This window comes from Capsicum annuum, chromosome 8 (assembly GCF_002878395.1).
Source record: "Capsicum annuum cultivar UCD-10X-F1 chromosome 8, UCD10Xv1.1, whole genome shotgun sequence".
NCBI classification, from domain to species: Eukaryota; Viridiplantae; Streptophyta; class Magnoliopsida; order Solanales; family Solanaceae; genus Capsicum; species Capsicum annuum.
Genome location: NC_061118.1, coordinates 166,814,383 through 166,832,711, shown reverse-complemented (window position 1 = coordinate 166,832,711; position 18,329 = coordinate 166,814,383). Strand labels below are relative to the sequence as shown.

General features: G+C 35.1%; 3 protein-coding genes across 4 annotated transcripts; 2 read left to right on the top strand and 1 right to left on the bottom strand.

Annotated features, from left to right (window-relative positions):
- The first annotated feature begins 4,473 nt into the window (after nt 1–4,473).
- On the top strand, nt 4,474–7,760 carry LOC107840289 (protein CYPRO4). Its single transcript, XM_016684110.2, has 2 exons — nt 4,474–6,275; nt 7,232–7,760. The coding sequence occupies exons 1-2, from the start codon at nt 4,638–4,640 to the stop codon at nt 7,526–7,528; spliced, it is 1,935 nt and encodes a 644-aa protein (XP_016539596.1). The 5' UTR covers nt 4,474–4,637; the 3' UTR covers nt 7,529–7,760.
- A 194-nt stretch (nt 7,761–7,954) lies between these two features.
- Nucleotides 7,955–12,133, bottom strand: LOC107840290 (EKC/KEOPS complex subunit TPRKB). 2 transcript variants are annotated; one of them, XM_016684111.2, is made up of 7 exons: nt 11,982–12,133; nt 11,779–11,852; nt 8,918–8,984; nt 8,710–8,832; nt 8,541–8,624; nt 8,369–8,455; nt 7,955–8,257 (listed from the first exon to the last, which is right to left on the bottom strand). In XM_016684111.2, exons 1-7 carry the CDS (start codon nt 11,982–11,984, stop codon nt 8,171–8,173), a joined length of 525 nt encoding a protein of 174 aa, XP_016539597.2. In that variant the 5' UTR covers nt 11,985–12,133; the 3' UTR covers nt 7,955–8,170. The 2 variants fall into 2 exon arrangements, with proteins under 2 accessions (XP_016539597.2, XP_016539599.2); XM_016684113.2 differs by having other exon boundaries at nt 11,930–12,029.
- A 1,569-nt stretch (nt 12,134–13,702) lies between these two features.
- Nucleotides 13,703–17,011, top strand: LOC107879969 (putative leucine-rich repeat receptor-like serine/threonine-protein kinase At2g14440). The gene is made up of 9 exons (XM_016726891.2): nt 13,703–13,914; nt 14,046–14,577; nt 14,880–15,343; nt 15,577–15,712; nt 15,821–15,892; nt 15,971–16,039; nt 16,276–16,347; nt 16,447–16,518; nt 16,614–17,011. Exons 1-9 carry the CDS (start codon nt 13,833–13,835, stop codon nt 16,642–16,644), a joined length of 1,530 nt encoding a protein of 509 aa, XP_016582377.2. The 5' UTR covers nt 13,703–13,832; the 3' UTR covers nt 16,645–17,011.
- The last annotated feature ends 1,318 nt before the right edge of the window (nt 17,012–18,329 follow it).

Genomic DNA, 18,329 nt, shown 5'->3' with positions numbered 1-18,329 from the left:
AATAAGTTAACATACATTTATTTAATAAATATGTATTAATCATAAATACATACGCATCATAAAAATATATAGACTTATGCAAAATCATACAATAATTATGTATTATTCAGAAGATATGCAGAATTGAAAAAAAAAACACATGCATTACTAAAAATACATATGCATAAAATGAAAATACAAATACATAACTGAAAAATAAATATAATGACTAGAACATACATATGCATTACTGAAAATTATATTCAAAACTGAAAAACACATATTCATACCAAAATATGTATAACAGTAACATAAACTAAGCACAAACAACTCTATTTTAGAAACTTAAACATCAAAAATCTAACAATTACAGGACAGAAAATATTAAGATATCAACTTTCAACATTAAAGTGATATATGAAACCTAAGAAATATTCAACTAAAACCATAAGGGTTGGTGTGGTGGTTCAACACCTCACCCCTTAAGCAAGAGGTTGGGGGTTCGATCCCCACCTCTGGTGAATGGAAAAAACTCCGTGGCCAGTTCCCTACCGCTTAATGCGCTGACAGTAGGAACAGAGGATTAGTCTCACGGCTGCCGGCTGTGGGGATACCTTGAAAAACCAAAAAAAAAATATTCAACTAAATCTTAGTCCACCTAAAGTTCACTGTTGTCAAATTCAAAATAAACTTCAAATATCATGCACTTCAATATCTTTTGTTATCCCAATATTCCTAGGAGGCCTCATTGGTGCTTCATCATCACTTTGTACCTTCTCTTCTTCTTTCTTTAAACCATAATGCCACAACAACAACAACAACAACAAATCCAATGTATTCCCACAACGTGGAGTCTGGGGAGGGTAAGATGTATGAGTCCATACCACTACCTCCGATGAAGTAGAGAGACTGTTTTCGATAGAAAAAGCTCAAGATAAAGGATAATAAATAAGAAGATGAATGACATAACCGAAATAAATAATAGGAAAAAATAGAATAAAATCACAGAAATATGAAATACGGGAAATAAGAGCAACACGGAATAAGAAAATAGGAACTAAGCAATAGAAAATAGGACACCCACCTAGTAGTGACATACATTCACGTACCAAAGACACCTATGTACACTGTCCTATGATTACTAAATCTGGTTACACAAGAACTCTCCTAACTGCTAGCTACAACCCACACACTAACACTAGCCTTCTACCCTAATCCTTGACCTCTACGCCTTCCTATCTAAGGTCATGTCCTCAGTAAGCTGAAGCTGCTCCATAATGCCACAACATTGAAACATATTTCGTGCGAAGAAGATCTGGATCAAAGTCAACAGTTGAAAAACCGTCAATAGTTGGAACATACACATGCATTACTCTTGCTATGTATATTTGATCAGGCAACACCTACAGAATCATACACATATTTTTCTATAAAATCATAGCTATTGTATTAAATCAAAACATAAAATACAATGATTTGCATTCACCAATTACATATCATAATATTGAAAATAAAAAAAACATATCTAATATATATCTTAACATTTAGAAATACAGTTACATGTCAAAACAGTACCAGATATGTATTTACAAAATATATCTTAAAGTAACATATCAGTACCAAATACAAATATATATTTATACTGAAACAAATACATTTAATATAATACATAAAATGCAAATACATATCTTAATGTGATATATATCTTCACATTCCAAAGAATAAATTCCTCTATATACATATATAAACATATTGTCCATCAAATATAAGATTACAAATACAAAAATACATATCTATACTGTTATAAATAAATTTTATCAGTTATCAGTAACAAATACAAATCTTACATTACCAAATACACATACATATCTATACTGAAATAAATACAACCCTTATCAGTACCAAAAAAAAAAAACAAATACAAATACAAATCAGTATCAAAATACAAATACATATCGAAACTGTAAAAAATGCATTTTAAATAATCTCTAATAACAAATACTTATCTTAATGTAATAGTGCATATCTTCACATTACTAATACAAAAATACATATATGAACATATTGTCCATAAAATAAAAAATTACAAATACAAAAATATCTCCTCCACTTTCTTTTCTTCAGATTCATAATCAGATGAAACAGGAGTTGTAATTTTCCTATATTCTCTTTTTTGGACTGACTTTCTCTTTTTCACCAATTTTTGAATTTTTGAAGATTTTGGGGATGAAGATTCTCTCAATGCTTTCCGTTTCATGATTTCCACAATCTTTTTCGGATCGTTACGTTGCTTCGATCTTACCTCTTCTATGCTAACACCTTCCTTCGACTGAATATTAGTAGAAATCAAGTTAAATTTTTCATCTTGTGTTAAATCAAGACTAAACGATGCTAGTTCATTGGAACCTAAATTCGTCGGTGGAATACCACTAATTGAACTACTATGATGTGCATGTACTGTCATTATCGCGTAACTTCGAAAATTTCAACACGCAAAAATTTTTTTTAAAAAAAATCGCTGTAGAAGGCTGAAAAATGCCAAAAATAATTTACAAAAAAGAAGTTATATGAAAAAAATAACATGCATTAACTGTAAAATCACCTTACCTTAATTATTAGGGATTAATGTTTATCCGAAATTAAAGAGGAAATAGCTGTATTTGAAAAAAAAATAGAAGGAAACCTTATAGTGGAGGGAACTTAAATAGGGAATGTGGCTTGAAAATAGGTAAAGATAAAGTAATTAGTTGAATCCACACGCTTAACTATAAAAATGTTAAAATATTACTAGTTTTGCTATGAATTGTAATTTTGAGAAAATATTGCTATTATTTGTAATTAAGATCTTAAATATGCTAGTTTATGTAATTTTTTTAAAAAATGAGAAAATTTTAGAAAAAAGAAGCGCATATAGCCCAAATTTAAAGTGTTAGAACTTTTGTAGCCCTAAAAATAAGTTTAATAAAACAGCCAGAAAAATAGTGCGGCCATAAATTCCTATTAGAATTCAACAATGTTGCAATTAAAGTTCCCAAAAGATTTTCCTTTAATTTCTCCCTTTTTTTTTCTCATATATGAAAAGAAAGATAACAACAATCTTATTGAAAATATCCTGGGCGGTCAAAAAATTCTTACTCCCACTATTTCCCCTATTTTTCTAACTTACTTTACTATTATTGACAAATTTGAAAATCAAAAGGGCTAGGAGCTCAGGCGCACTATGCTTTTTAGCAAAATTTTCTTGATGGGAGTCTCTGCTTTTTTTTTTTTAGGGGGAGGGGGGAGGGGGAGGGATCAATATCAATAATGCAGTTCATCCAACGATAAACTTAATCCGCCAATTCTGTTTCAGGTACGACAAAATCCATTTTGCAGAAGGATGCAACAAAAACTCTCTCTGGAAAAACCTTAGTCGGCCGGAAAAGCTTCATCCGACGACCCATACAGTGTATGAAAAAGTGTAAAAATCTGCCCATGCAATTCACCACGGTTCTACCTACACAAAGAAAGGATATGATGTACTTGCAGCAGGAGACATAGATGTAAAAAGTACAAGCTCACCCAGTAAAGTGAAACAACATCCAATGAGAAAAACACAAAGGTGTGACCATCGCCATCCAGAGAACACAACTTCAAAGAAAAGAATAGTACATTTCACTGTTTTAAGGCTGGTACAGGAATGAATAAATGAGATTTATTTACTCTTTAAAACCGATGAAGTACATCCTGAAGAAGACGGAGGGATAACGTTGATCATCCAGAGTAAGAGAAGGACAAAAGTGAAGTTCAAATGAGGAGACAACATAGTATAGGAGAGGGGGATGATTTAGGAAACAAGAAGGGCAAATGAGAATTCTACATTCTTTTACATGTAAGAGCAAGGAGGATTTGGAATTTGGCTTAATATTTTGGTCAGACCGATAGATTAGGATTTTTATCTAGTTTGTTTTTTGTTCTTGGATAATTGGTCTGAGTGTGTAAGTTATTATCTAATTTTCATTTGCAATAAAGCCATAAATTTGTTTTCAAAAAAAAAAAAAAAGTCTCTCCATTTAAAAAAAATAATCTGATTTTTTTTTAAGTCCGTTTAAAAAAGAATGATCCTTTTCCTTTTTAATAACTTTTATATTTTAACTTTTCTTGTTACATGTTTAAGACCACAAGATTGAAAAACATTTTGATACATTTGACATATTTTTAATTTAAGACCATAAAATTAAAATCTCTTTTTTATTTTTTTAAATTTCATGTCAAGTTAAAGTAGGTCATTCTTTATTAACCATAGGGAGGATATTATTTCATAATTTTTGAAATCATAACATTACATCATAAATAGAGTCTAAATATTTACCGCATGGCACCCAAAATTTTCCTCACTTATTGAGTAATCATTGAAGCCCAATACAAGTTGGCCCTTCAAAGCCCAAAGACGAAAAGCGTGCCTCCATTTACTTAATCACCAAGTTACGTGTCACCGTCAGATTTAGCCATCTCCAATATACATATATAGCATCTATATCCATATTCGTTCTTTTCGAAAACTTCCAAATTAAAGCTAATCAAATTCCCTCTTTTCGTATTTTTCCCTTTTCCACGTTTACCGAATTTTGATTCGTTTCGTCTCACTTTAGCAATTTTAGTTTACTTTCCCAGCGATCATGGGAGCTTCTCAGAGTCGCGAAGGTCTAGAACTTTCCGATGAATCGGATTACGACGACGACGATGATGTAAGCACCAAAACGGAAAGTGAAGAACAGTACGAAGACGCCGCCGATGATTATCACGCTCCGGTGAGAACTCCACCGGTGAGTAACAAAACCCTAGACGATTTGGATAGCAAACTGAAAGCGTTGAAACTTAAGTACGGTTCTGCGGGTACACCGACAAATGTAAGAAATGCCATGAAATTGTACTTGCATGTCGGCGGTAATACGCCGAAAGCGAAATGGATAATATCGGAGAAGCTGACGAGTTATGAGTTTGTGAAAACGTTGAAAATTGGAGGTGATAGTGACGATGATGGCGAGTTAAGTGGAGGAGATGAGGGATTTTGGGTTTTGAAGGTTGGGAAGAAGGTTAGGGTTAGGGTTTCGACTGATATGCAGTTGAAGATGTTTGGAGATCAAAGGAGAGTTGATTTTGTGGATAAAGGAGTGTGGGCTTTGAAGTTTTTTGTGGATGATGAGTATAGGAATTTTATTACTAAGTTTCAGGATTGTTTGTTTGAGAATGTGTATGGAATGGAGGCTACGGAGGCGAATAAGGTGAAGATTTATGGGAAGGAGTTTATTGGATGGTTAAAGCCTGAGGAATCAGATGATGCAATGTGGGAAGATGCAGATTCTGGAGTTTGGAAGGGAAGTGGAAAGAGTCCGGTGATGCCGGTGAGGGATAGCCAAGATTTGTTGGAGGAATTTGAGGAAGCTGCTACGGGTGGAGGGATACAGAGTTTGGCGTTAGGGGCTTTAGATAATAGTTTTCTTGTGAATGATTCGGGAGTTCAAGTTGTGAAAAATTTCAGCCATGGAATCCATGGGAAAGGTGTTTATGTGAAATTTGATGAAAAGGATAAGTGGACCGGAGGGTCAACACCTAAAAAGGCTCTTTTGATGCGTGGAGAAACTAATATGATGTTAATGAGTCCTTTTAAGGAAGGGACGCCCCGTTCAACTGGACTTCATCAATTGGATATTGAGACTGGGAAGATTGTTACTGAATGGAAGTTTGAGAAGGACGGGACTGATATTACCATGAAGGATATAACAAGTGATACCAAAGGGTCACAGTTGGATCCTTCTGAATCGACATTTTTGGGCTTGGATGATAACCGGCTGTGTCAGTGGGACATGCGTGATAAGAAGGGAATTGTTCAGACATTGGCAAATACGAGTTCTCCTGTGTTGAATTGGACTCAGGGGCATCAGTTTTCAAGAGGAACGAATTTTCAATGCTTTGCCACGACTGGTGATGGCTCCATTTTAGTTGGATCACTTGATGGGAAGATCCGCTTGTACTCAAAGACGTCTATGAGGCAAGCAAAGACTGCATTTCCTGGCCTTGGCTCTCCAATTACACATGTTGATGTTACTTATGATGGCAAATGGATACTGGGCACAACAGATACATATTTGATCTTGATATGCACTGTGTTCACTGATAAGGATGGGAAGACCAAAACTGGTTTTACTGGGCGAATGGGAAATAAAATCCCAGCCCCAAGATTATTAAAGCTGACTCCTGTTGATGCGCATACGGCTGGAGCAAACAATAAGTTCCATGGTGGACATTTCTCATGGGTAAGAATACCTAATTTATTTAGCTGCTTAACATATAGATGTTGCTTAGCTATTTGCTGCATTCATATTGCTTGTTTGTTGAATAGGCTATACGTCAGTTTTCATGTTTTCTCCATGAAATTTGTTTTTTTCGTGTTGTGAGTTCATATAAGTTGGTTGTTGCTCTTTTGTGTGAGCTCTTATGCAACTTTAGTGAATGCACTGACCTGACTGACCTGATTAGTATGGCAGGTAATCAGCCTGTTGTTTGTCATAGCTTGGTAACTGTAACCATGATGGTTGCTCATTTTCCTCATTCTATTTTTAGCTTTTTGAAAAATATGATTCCTAACTTTTCTCACCTCAGCTTACACTATGCTGCAATTTAGTAAATGATTTAGTATTCAGCTTTGATTTCCTTGTTACCTTTTTTTTTTTTTTTGATTAAATTATTCGTTCTGAATGAGCCATATTTTAAAAGCTCCCTGCAAAAAAAATTAGGTCTCTCTCTCAGGAATCAGAATGACTAACAAGCGAGAAATATTATGAAACCTCATGGCACTAACTTAGAAATTGAACTGCTATTAGAATAGTAAAAATCTTTACTTGTTGCACCTTTTTGTCTTAACAAGCTTCTCACATTTGTCTATATCACCGGGAGTCATCTTCTTTGTTGCCTGCCATCTGTTGTTACCGTGCTGCAGCAATTCAGTGGCATGGAATATGACCTCTGCCACAGCTGTCGAATGACGGAAGTATAACTTGAATTTGACTACATTTTTTTACCTGCACCAGATTCGTCAAGGGTCAGTTGCATGATAAATTTGTTTGCCCTAGCAGGTCTTCCCTTTTTTTTTTTAAAAAAAAAAACGTTTTTCTTTCTCTGATGCAAAATAATACTGTGGTAACGGTTCATGCTTGTCCTTGAGCTATAAAAGCAAGCGACTTACCTGACCTGCCTTTTATGTCATTTCCAGGTTACTGAAAGTGGAAAACAAGAACGCCACTTGGTTGCAGCAGTAGGCAAATTCAGTGTGATATGGAATTTCCAACAAGTGAAGGACAGTGCTCATCATTGCTATCAGAATCAGCAAGGTCTAAAGAGTTGCTACTGTTACAAGATAGTGCCCAAGGATGAATCCATTGTTGAGAGTCGTTTCATGCATGACAAGTATGCCGTCAGTGACTCACCAGAGGCTCCCCTGGTTGTAGCAACTCCAATGAAAGTCACCTCCATCAGCATGTCTGGCAAGAAGCGTGGACTTGGGATCTAGTTGACTAGTGATTGATCAATGTGTGAAAGAAGATTTATCTTTTGTGTATATAGGGAGGTCCTAGTTCTGTTCTTTTTCCTTTTGCAATACATAAATCATGTTTGATTGCTTTTTTAGTTTGCGTTTATGTTTGATATAACCTCTTTTGCTTTTTTTAAACGTATACTGTATGTATGAGTGGAATTCTTTATGGCTTCGCGGTTTTATGTTGAAGACTGTTTGGATGAGTGAATTCTGTATGTACGAGTGCATTGATTTAAGCCCTATGTTCTTTTTTTTTTTTGGCATTGAGTCTGTTGTTGTCCATCTACTTGGAACGAATATCTACTTGCTACTGCTCTTAGTTGTTGTTGGAAACCACAGTTGAGCTGTGATGCAAGGTTAATATCAAATACAGGACGAAGAAGTATCAATTAAGGCAGGCAATTATGCTACAAGTTGGTCAAGTTATAAACCAGTCGACCGTCACATTTTACTGTTGAAAAGGCCAGATTAGCCAGCAAACAAAGGTGAAAACAAAAGCTTGTAGTGTCTATGGAATGGTCGCACAAGGTTCGGAAAGTTATTTCCGAGTCTCTGACATAATTAATAGTTTACATATATAGAGAAGATGCAATAAATAGTGGCGTAGGCTTGCAATGCTCATAAAGCGTCTCTGGCAGCAATTCTGCAGGTTATAGCATCTGCAAGTGATGATATCTCCAGCTCCAGATTAGAAATCTTGTAATGCTGTCAAGAAATTTAAAGTATTAACTCATTATAAAGAAAGGAAGCATGACCATCAACCATACTTGATACTCCACAAACCACTTGGAAAGACAAATATTCACTCATCACCACCTTTTGAATCTGGGCCTGGTTTATTCTTTGTTCCAATTCCTTCAAGTCAATATCATTCCCCTTTATGAGTTTTTCAATGGCCACCATCTAGTTACAGAGCAAGAATACATCATTGCTGTCAGCAAAAAGAAAAATAAAAATCAGCTCTGATGACATAATATTGTCGCCTCACCTCATCAGCCGAAGCACCAAAGCGTGCTGCCAGAATGTAGCTTGTGTTGTCTGCAATACCACATCTTTTCAAAGACTCCGAAATCTACCATGATAAAGCCAAGTAAAAGTCAATAGACCACAAAAGGAGAAGTCAATTATATTTCAAATTAAGCCTTGGAGCTTCTTACATGCTTAGATCCCGAGTAGTTGTAAACAAGCTCAGAATGGAGGGTCCGTGTAGTGAGTGAATCCCGTGATTTAGCTACAAGTGTCTTGTGTGCAGCTGCCAAAACAGGAAATATATCTGGGATCTGTTGCAATGTACCCAAGGTAAATCAGCTGAAATGCACAAAGCACAACTAGTGAGCTTTGTGAATGAGTGCAGAGACTGCTTACGAGTGATGCATTCAGAAAAGCTACTTCTGGCTCCAGTGCTGCAGACTGCATTAAGTCCAATAGTTCTCTGCAAAAGATGAATCTCAGAGATTTGTTTTAAACTTATCAAATAATAACTTTTGGTTGAAGCATTAACTTATTTCTCTGATACTACTTACTCATTTTTGCTGATGCAGTCATTTACTTCAGTTCGAACTTAATGAGAATCTTCCCGTTTTGGCAAAACAAATTTCTTTCGTATAAGCACCCAAAACATGCATCATCGGAAACATAAGAATGCAGAAATGCGAAAGCTTTTTCAGTTAAAAAGCAACAGTACGATAATCACCTGCTGTTCGATACCTTAAAAATTATACTTCCTGAAGGCTCAAGCCTATTTTTTAAATAAGAGGGAATAAATGAAAGAGAGAAAACAGATGCCTAATGCTGAGTAGATTATATATTTAGGTAAAACAAGAAATTGATGGATGTGTTCCTTGTGCGCTTCTTTTTATTTTCTCTGTGTGGGGAGATGGGGAATAAGTTCTACTACAAACTGCACATGAAGGTATCAGAAGAAAGCAAAAAGTGCAATTAAGCAGTCCAGTAATTCCTGGAGAAAAGCTTGTGATATCGCGGATACAACTGAATCAGGAGATAAATGGATCTCATGACAGAGTAGAAGTCATGGATTAGTTTTTATCCTATCTTGTATATAATGTTGGGCTTTTAGAAACTACACAAGAATAGCCAGCACGGAAACAAATCTGAGACTAGTGCTGAAATTACTATGATAATTAAGCTAGTGCACCATAGTTCCAAAAACTAGCATTTAAAGGTTTTCAAAGTGAAACAAATATTAAGCATGAAGAAACAATTACTTACTTCCCACCGATAAAGCAAGGAATTCTAGTCAAAGAAACACACAGGGGAAATAGTATAAATGTGCAGTTGTATTGTACACTTCACATAGGGTTCTCCACAATGTCATAAGCTTAGTTTTGCACCCCCAACACTAATTTCCGGTAAAGAAGGGAATGGAGAATGGAAAAGAAAGAAATAACTCTCTAGCATTAACTTCCATATATAATATAGGTTACAGGATCATAACGAAGTTACGAAATATCTTTTCAAGCTTAGGCCTGAGCATCCAAAACTTAACATTGACCTTAGAAGTTTCATTCTCCTCATCATAGTATCATGTCCATTTTTTTACACCCGAATAATTTTGTCGGCCAACCAATTCATTTCCTGCAACTTTTAGAAGTAGCATACCCTTCAAAGTAACCGAGGATTTACCAAAAAATTGTGCAAGAAATACTTTTGGCCAATTATAAGCAATCCTGGAAAGAATCTTGTTAATCGTCCATGAAATTTGTAAATGCGATGTTCTACAGTATGAGTAAATAGTTCTTCAGGATTGACAAATCTCTTAAGAAACATGAAGATAATGCTTCATAATGGTTATACTTGATGTCTCACTGCATGGGCAGACCTACGCATAAATTTTGGGTGCTCCGGCACCCACTAAACTCGACGCGGAATAGGTATAATTATATAAAAAATATATGAAAATGGGTATAAATTATATAAAAGCACCCACTAAACAAGAAGTTGATTAGGTGCACAGGCATTTAGGTTGATCTTAAGGCTCTCCATTGGTAGGTGTGGTCGGGTTCAAACCTAGTTGAGGTGATTTTTTATTTTTTTGCTGTAGTAAGCACCCACTCTACTTAAATCCTGGGTCCGCCACTATGTCTCAGTGTCTTTCTACCATTAGTTCCAATTGAAAAAACTTTTAAACAGCTATGTAATGAACATATAATCCAACTTTACAAGTCATAGACAGCGAAACCATCTGTCGAACTAAAGAGTTCTGGTCTCCCCTGTATATTTTTACTAACTAGATAATGTCGCCCCCTAAACATCCTCATGAATAAAAAAGAACATTTAGAAAAGCCTAAAACTTATAGTGACCATGATAGGTCCTTCGCTAGTCCAATCCAAACAAAGATAAAGTGACTAGAAAGTAATAAGCTTGTGTCTGTGATATACATATCCACGACAGTCATCGAGCCATTTCTCAGTCCAAAGAAGGAAAACAACATGTAGACTTTTTAGCAGTGACGAAAAACATACCAGCAGCAGTTCATTCATAGGTTTATACCAGCTTTTACACGATCTCTTACTGCTAAGTAAACCATAGGCTCATCTCCATTTACAAGTCGTTGAAAAGCTCAGAAACAAATAAAGAAATTTTTCTTGAAGGCAATTTTGCATTTTAACAACGTGTTGCCTTTATAAAACAACATACCCCGCGTAATCCCACAAGTGGGGTCTGGGGAGGATAGTGTGTACACAACCTTATCCCTACCTTGTGAAGGTAGAGAGGCTGTTTCCGATATATAATCCTTAAACCAGCATAATGTTGCCAAGCTCAAAACAGGGGATAAACACATGAGATGAGATTGTGCATTTACCCTTGCACCTTTTCCATGTCCGCGACAAATAAAAATTCCAGCTTTCCAAATTTAGACATTGCTAGATAACCGATAAACTGAAGCCTTTAATCTTTAAGGGAAAAAAGAAAATAGCAAAACTTCAACTTTAAAAATCTCTTAGTATGTGCAGCCTGCCTACATATACCTTAAACATCTATTAGTACAATGGTGATACCTCAACTTACATCCAATTCAATATGGAGGAAAAAACAAAGAACATAGTACAGAAATTTCTAAAAAAGATAGGCCCTTTAACAGTCATTTACAACATAATTACCTACAATTACTCAAAAGTTAGGCTAGGCTTTAAAAAAAGATGTATTCCAATTTCCATACTTGATTTGTAAGTAATAAAAAGATAGCAGAAAGAAACTAACGTACTTGGAATTAGTAACATCGCTGAAAAGGGAAAGACAAAGGGTGGTTCCGCCGACTTCGAACGTCTTCATTGTTACCTGAAAACATGAAATTCCATATAAAATTCGACTTCAAAATACCCAAATAAATGAAGCAAATGGGCAAAACAATAAACCATGAAATGACAAGTGAGAAACTTCAGGGGCCAAAAATAGCACAAAAACAACCATTTTAGCGGGAAGAAAACCAGGCACGTCGACGGTATAGTAGCGGCGCTACTGCTATCTCCTTTGAACTTCTAATAAGGTGGATTCTAGTTGAGTAAATTACACAATCGTCCCAAAACTATTGTATAATATCTTTTTCATTCCCTGATAATTATTTTTTCTTTACTTTCAGTTCCTTTAATATCTGATAATGTCAGTTTCCCCTCTGAATTCTGAAGGTTCTTTTCTCACAATTTCTTTTCCGGAATAAATAATTTTGTGAAAATAAGTTGGCTTTTGGCCATGAAATTTAAATTTTTTTGTAGTTGGATTTATGTTTTGCTATGTCTTTTTGATTTTTTTTTTCCAAACTTTTTAAAATATAATTTTATATCCTTAATTTTTAAAAACTATCAAAAATACACAATTTAACTAATTTACCTACAAGATACAACCAAATGTGAGAGGAGAAAATAATATTGCCTTTGTTGTTGGTGTTGCATAAAGAGTCGCAATAATGGACGGATTAAGATTCCGTTTTATCATGAGGAAATTTTGAAGAAGAAGAAAAAAATATAAGTTGCCTTTCAATTTTGAGGTTTTTTTATTGATGGAAGTAGGAAGAAGTGGATAATGTGGTAGTTAGGCATTTAACTTGAATTTTGGATAATATTAATAGTTTTTTGTAAAAATAAAAAAAATGAGGTCATTTGTAATAATAAATAAAGTTGAAATTGAAGTTGGAAAAAAATGAAAACAAGTAAAAGATGTTTTCACTTTTTCAAAAACAATTTGAATTGGATTTGGAATTATCATGATCAAATATCTCAATTTTCACTAAAGTGAAATAATTTTCTCGAAAAAAAATTGAAAAATTCTGATAATCAAACGGATTCTTATATGCATTTCCTCGTACAATTTCTAATAAGAAATATCTCTATTTAGTACTAAATGTTCTAATATGCATTTCCTCGTACAAGTTGAAAGATAAGAAGTAGTGTTTACTTGTTATATTTCAGTCATATATTTGAAATAAATATTTTTTATGTTAATTTATGTGATAATGTTTAAATAAACATTAAATAGTTTGATCATGAAAATTTTTCTTTGTTTTTTTCAGAAAGTTATTTCATTTTAGTGAAAAAAATAAAAACAATAGTTTTTGGTCATGAGAATACAAATTGAAATCGTATTTAAAAAAGTGAAAACAAATCACCTTTTTCACACCTACTTGTCTCATAATATTTCAAAAACAACTTATGTATTCATGGCGAAACACAACTCCAACTCCAATTCGAAAAAATTATGATTTTCATGGCCAAATGGCTACTAATTTTAAGAAATAGAATAAAGATTTGAAGTTGAATTATGAAATAAATCATAAATATTTATCTGACTATAAATAATTTCGTTAACGATAAAAGAACCTATTAAAGATAAACATTGTTATTTAACAACAACAACAACCACAAACCTAGTATATTCCCACAAAGTGGGGTGTGGGAGAGGGTAAAATGTACGCAGTATGTCCAAAGAAGTAGAAAGGTTGATCCCCGGCTCCAGATAGTGAATAGTAACCAAAGTGGAAACATGGTTATTTAAGATAGAAATATATTGACATTGATTAAAAAGAAAAGAGAATGTCACATGATTAACAGATAAAACATCATAATTAAATTTGGAATTTGTAGTTGGGATGGTTTTTTTTTTTAAAAAAAATCTTTGACAATGCAACGTAAGGTGATCCAATGAATCTCCGAAGAATAGAATAATGTCCATCTCTTAATAAAATGTCCCAATGCCTAAAATTTCCTTTACCAGGAGCAACCAATTCCTTCTCCCTTATTCTGCCAATTATTTTCCTAAATAAAAATGTCCACTTCCATTTTCCTCCTCTGGCTTGTTAGCATTCCTCTAACAATTCATGCCACCACTAATCCACATCCACCCCAAGGTAATTAATTAATATGAATCAATGCAACGTACGATTAACGTTTTCTTTTGTCTTAATATATTGCTCGCGTTCTGTGAATTCAACTACGTATAATTATATGATCATGATCGCGCTCGTTGATGTTGTTGCAGGTTTCCTCTTAAATTGTGGTGGTGGGAAACTGGAACAAGATTCGTTGACATACCTACCAGATGATAAGTTTATACACACGGGGAATAAAACGGAGATAAAACAACAAGGGATAGTGCCATTGCTGTCCTCTGTTCGTTATTTTCCGGATCTGGTGGAAGAGAAATTCTGCTATCAATTACCAGTGAATAAAGGGAGGAAATTGCTGGTGAAAACTATATATTATTATGGAGGTTTTGATGGAGGAACTGTGCCACCAGTATTTGATCAAATCATTGATGGTACAAAGTGGAATATTGATACATCAAAGGATTATAAAGATGGCGGAAGCTCCTATTATGAGCTTATTATGGTTGCTCATAATAAGGTTTTGAGTGTTTGCTTTGCTAGAAATGAGCATACAACTTCTGATCCTTTTATCTCAGCAATTGAAGTGTTGTATCTTGATGATTCCCTTTATAATACTACTGATTTTGCCAAGTATGCACTGGTTACTCTTGCTCGTCATAGCTTTGGATCACATGATACCATAATGTATGTATGCATGCATTTCTACCTCTTCTATCTTATTACTTTGGAGTTTTCGCAGTTTTCTTCTTTCATAAGTTGTTTTCCTGGAAAATGTTTTGCATTGAAGATGTTTTCCGGTGATCGGTTGATGAAAAGACATATCCACTTCACTGACCGTTAGGCGGTACTTTTGGGTGCTCTCTAGTTAAAACATTTTATGCTAGCAAAAGTAATCTATTTAATGCTGAAATTTTGGTTACATGCTTCTTTAAATGTTTTTAGTTACATGGATATTAACTGACATTTGATAGATGGTGTTGAACTAGTTTTCCAGATGACAAATTCAATCGACGTTGGGATGAATTTGTAGACATCAATCCAGTTGTAACAAGCCATGTCCCTGTAACTCCAACAACATTCTGGAATATGCCACCAGCTCAGGTTTTTGAAAATTCAGTGACAGCCAGTAGAGGGAAGTCTCTTGTGGTAAATTGGCCAAAATTTATGCTTCCTAAGACCTATTACTACATTGCTTTGTACTTCCAAGATAACAGAACCCCAAGTCCATATAGCTGGAGAGTTTTTGATGTATTAGTGAACGGAGTAATGTTCTTTAAAAATCTTAATGTCACAACCAGTGGTGTAACTGTTTATAGCACAGCTTGGCCTCTTGAAGGGAATACAACGATTACAATGGCTCCTGCTATTAATAGCCCTGTAGGTCCAATTATCGCAGCTGGTGAACTCTTTCAACTATTGCCTCTTGCTGGAATAACTCTTACTAGAGATGGTAATGGTTCTTTTCTGCAATATTTTCTTTGCTAATCAGTGGACAGATCCAAATTTTAGATGATGTCGATTCTGAGTTGATAGTCAGTACGAAAGTATACTTGTTTCCTTGAACTTAAATAATTTGCTTCTGCCAAATTCATGAACCTACTGTTGGATCCACCACTGTTACCATTTATCTGTCAATTTAGTTGTTAGCTTCTACAGTAACGCATTTTTGTTGCACTTAAATAGTGGCGGTGATGGAAGACTTAAGAGAAAGCTTTGACAAAGAACCTCGAGATTGGCATGGTGATCCATGTCTTCCGACGGACAAGTCATGGACTGGAGTTGAATGCTCTTCTGGCACAAACCCACGAATAACCTCCCTGTATGTTTGATTTTCTGATTTAACGCAGGATAAATATATTAGTTATTTGACTACTGAATCGATAATAAACTATTTTTCTGATGCAATTGGTTACGTTTTTGGATGAAGGAATTTAACCAATGTTGGAATTACTGGATCATTGCCGCCAAGCATATCTAGATTAACTGCACTCAGTCATCTGTAAGCTACCATAATCATGTTACATTTCTTGGTTTTGTTATCAGTGTAATATACTAATTGAAAATGGCTCATTTTAAGGTGGCTTGGAAGCAACAAACTTACAGGTGAAATACCTGATTTAAGCTCATTGCAGAGCTTAGAAACTCTGTAAGTTCCTATTTGTCGTTGTTCTTCCTATCTTTTTTTTTTTTTAATGACGGAGAAATCTAAGAGAGCCAACTGGCTCATTGTTTCGGTAGATAAGGAGCCTGTCTCTCTACCCTTCTCCGCTTAATAATCATGTTTTCTCAAGAAGGAAAAACACATGATTTTTCTTCCTCCTACTTTTTTCTTATCCTAATTTCTACTTCTAACAAATATATTCATCCCTTGAAATGGAAAAGGCACTTGGAGGACAACCAGTTACAAGGACCAATCCCGGAATCATTAGGAAAACTACCTAAACTTCGAGAAGTGTATGCTCCTATTTTTACTAAACTTAGTCTTTGATTTTGTAAATTTGATTATTAATGTTCAACTCTGTAAGTCCGTAATCAATATTTCTGGTTTTATAGGTTTCTCCAAAACAACCATCTCAAAGGGAGTATTCCAGGAAGCCTAAAAAACAAGAATGGCATAAACCTTAAGTGAGCAATCTGTAATCTTGAATTGAAACATGTCACTATTTTCAGTTTGATACAACTTCTGATCCTATTGATGTTATACAAATATTTGTTGTTAGGGTGTCTCCCGGAAATGAAGTATCAAGTTAGGAACTGGCGTAAAGAGAGGATCAAATGAAGAACTACCGGAACTTGTTACATACTTCAAGAAGTGCACAGAGATTTTCGGGACCTTGCACGAGCAACCCAAGTTAATTATAAGATGGAATGAAGGGATTCGGAGAAGAGCTTTTAGTCTTGGTGTACTTCGTGTATAGGATAAACATACTCACATCTAATACTTGAAAAAAAAAAAAAGTAGCAAAGTAAAGGTGTACTTTTAAATCAGTCATGACTAGTAATCATTTAATTACAGATAGATGTAACCATGTTTTCTTTTTTGGATTCAAATTACATGTATGTATAAGAAATTCAGTATTTAAGGGAATTTGCCGAAACTACAGAAAATCTATACTGTCATCACCTATTCTGACCACTTAAGTTGTCTGAGCTGGGAAAGGAATACTATAGATTTAAGTTAATTGTATTAACCATTTCAAAGCTTCTTACAAACAGTTAAACCCATTGTTGCCGGTCTCCGGCTTAAGAATAAGGTTGAAGGAAAAAAGCAAAGATAAATAGATAATAAACATCTAAGTCATCTCTAGGAGGATACTTTTATTTGATAAGAGTAAAGAATAGTTAGTTGTTACAGAAGCTAAGAGGAGTATTCCCCTCTACATATATGAAACAATGTGCCTGCCCAGTGCCCTCTGAATCAAACAGATTAATGGACTGAATATAGAAAACCAACTTAGACGAAGAGTAAACGCCTAACAATAGAAGGCATGTCTCTAACTCCTCCATGAATCCCGGAATGACGCCTTGTTACTGCTGCTGCTGCTGTTTCTTGTACAAACTTGAGTTCTGGGAATACGAATCCTTTTTTACTGAATAGCGCATCAATCAGGTTCTCCAAAGCCTCAGGGGTCCGTCGAAATACATCCCAATGTATATAAGAAGCCCTATCAGAACACATAGCAACTCCTTCCTCTCCGCATGCCTTCATCAAAGTCTTTGTCTTGAATCCCAGAAACACGTGGTTCTTAAGAACAGCCATGAATGCTTTGTAGTATGTGAACATTAGGGTATTTCAAGCGCAGCTCCAGAACAGCTTGCGAAAGGTGATCACTGTGAAGCTTTGCGAACATATTCAATCCCTTGTGGCAGATCTGATTTTGCCAATAGAATCACCATCAGGAAAGAGAGCCCGAAAACCAGGAAAGCAACCCATGGGAGGAACTCCAGAAACCATAACAGTTTTGGCTCCAGCTTCATTGATGAGCACTCTTTCAACTGAATTCTTTATGGTCTCCACCACTTCAGGTACGAGATGGAATGCCTCAGAAATAGATTTTCCATCTAAAAAGGCCTGCTTGTAGTCGTTGATCCATCCATAAAGATAAGCGCCTTCTGAAGAAGCTTGTTTTTTGGCAGAGTCATGATGAAAAAGGAAGCAGTCTTTATAGAAGAACTTCATGAAGGTGACAATAGGTGATATATAGGTCATGAGACTGAGGAGGTGGTGGGATACATAGACATACCATTCTTGAGGAAGAAAAAGGGTTTCATGATGGTAGCTCCAGGGGTCGCAAAATTAAGACCAGACTCGAAGAACTCAGTGCCTTGTAGTTGAGCATATTATATAGTTGCGGAGAAGGCATCTTGAGTGTTGCAGCAATATGATGAGCAGCTGAAGATGATGATGAAGAGTCGCCAATATCTCCGAAACTGTA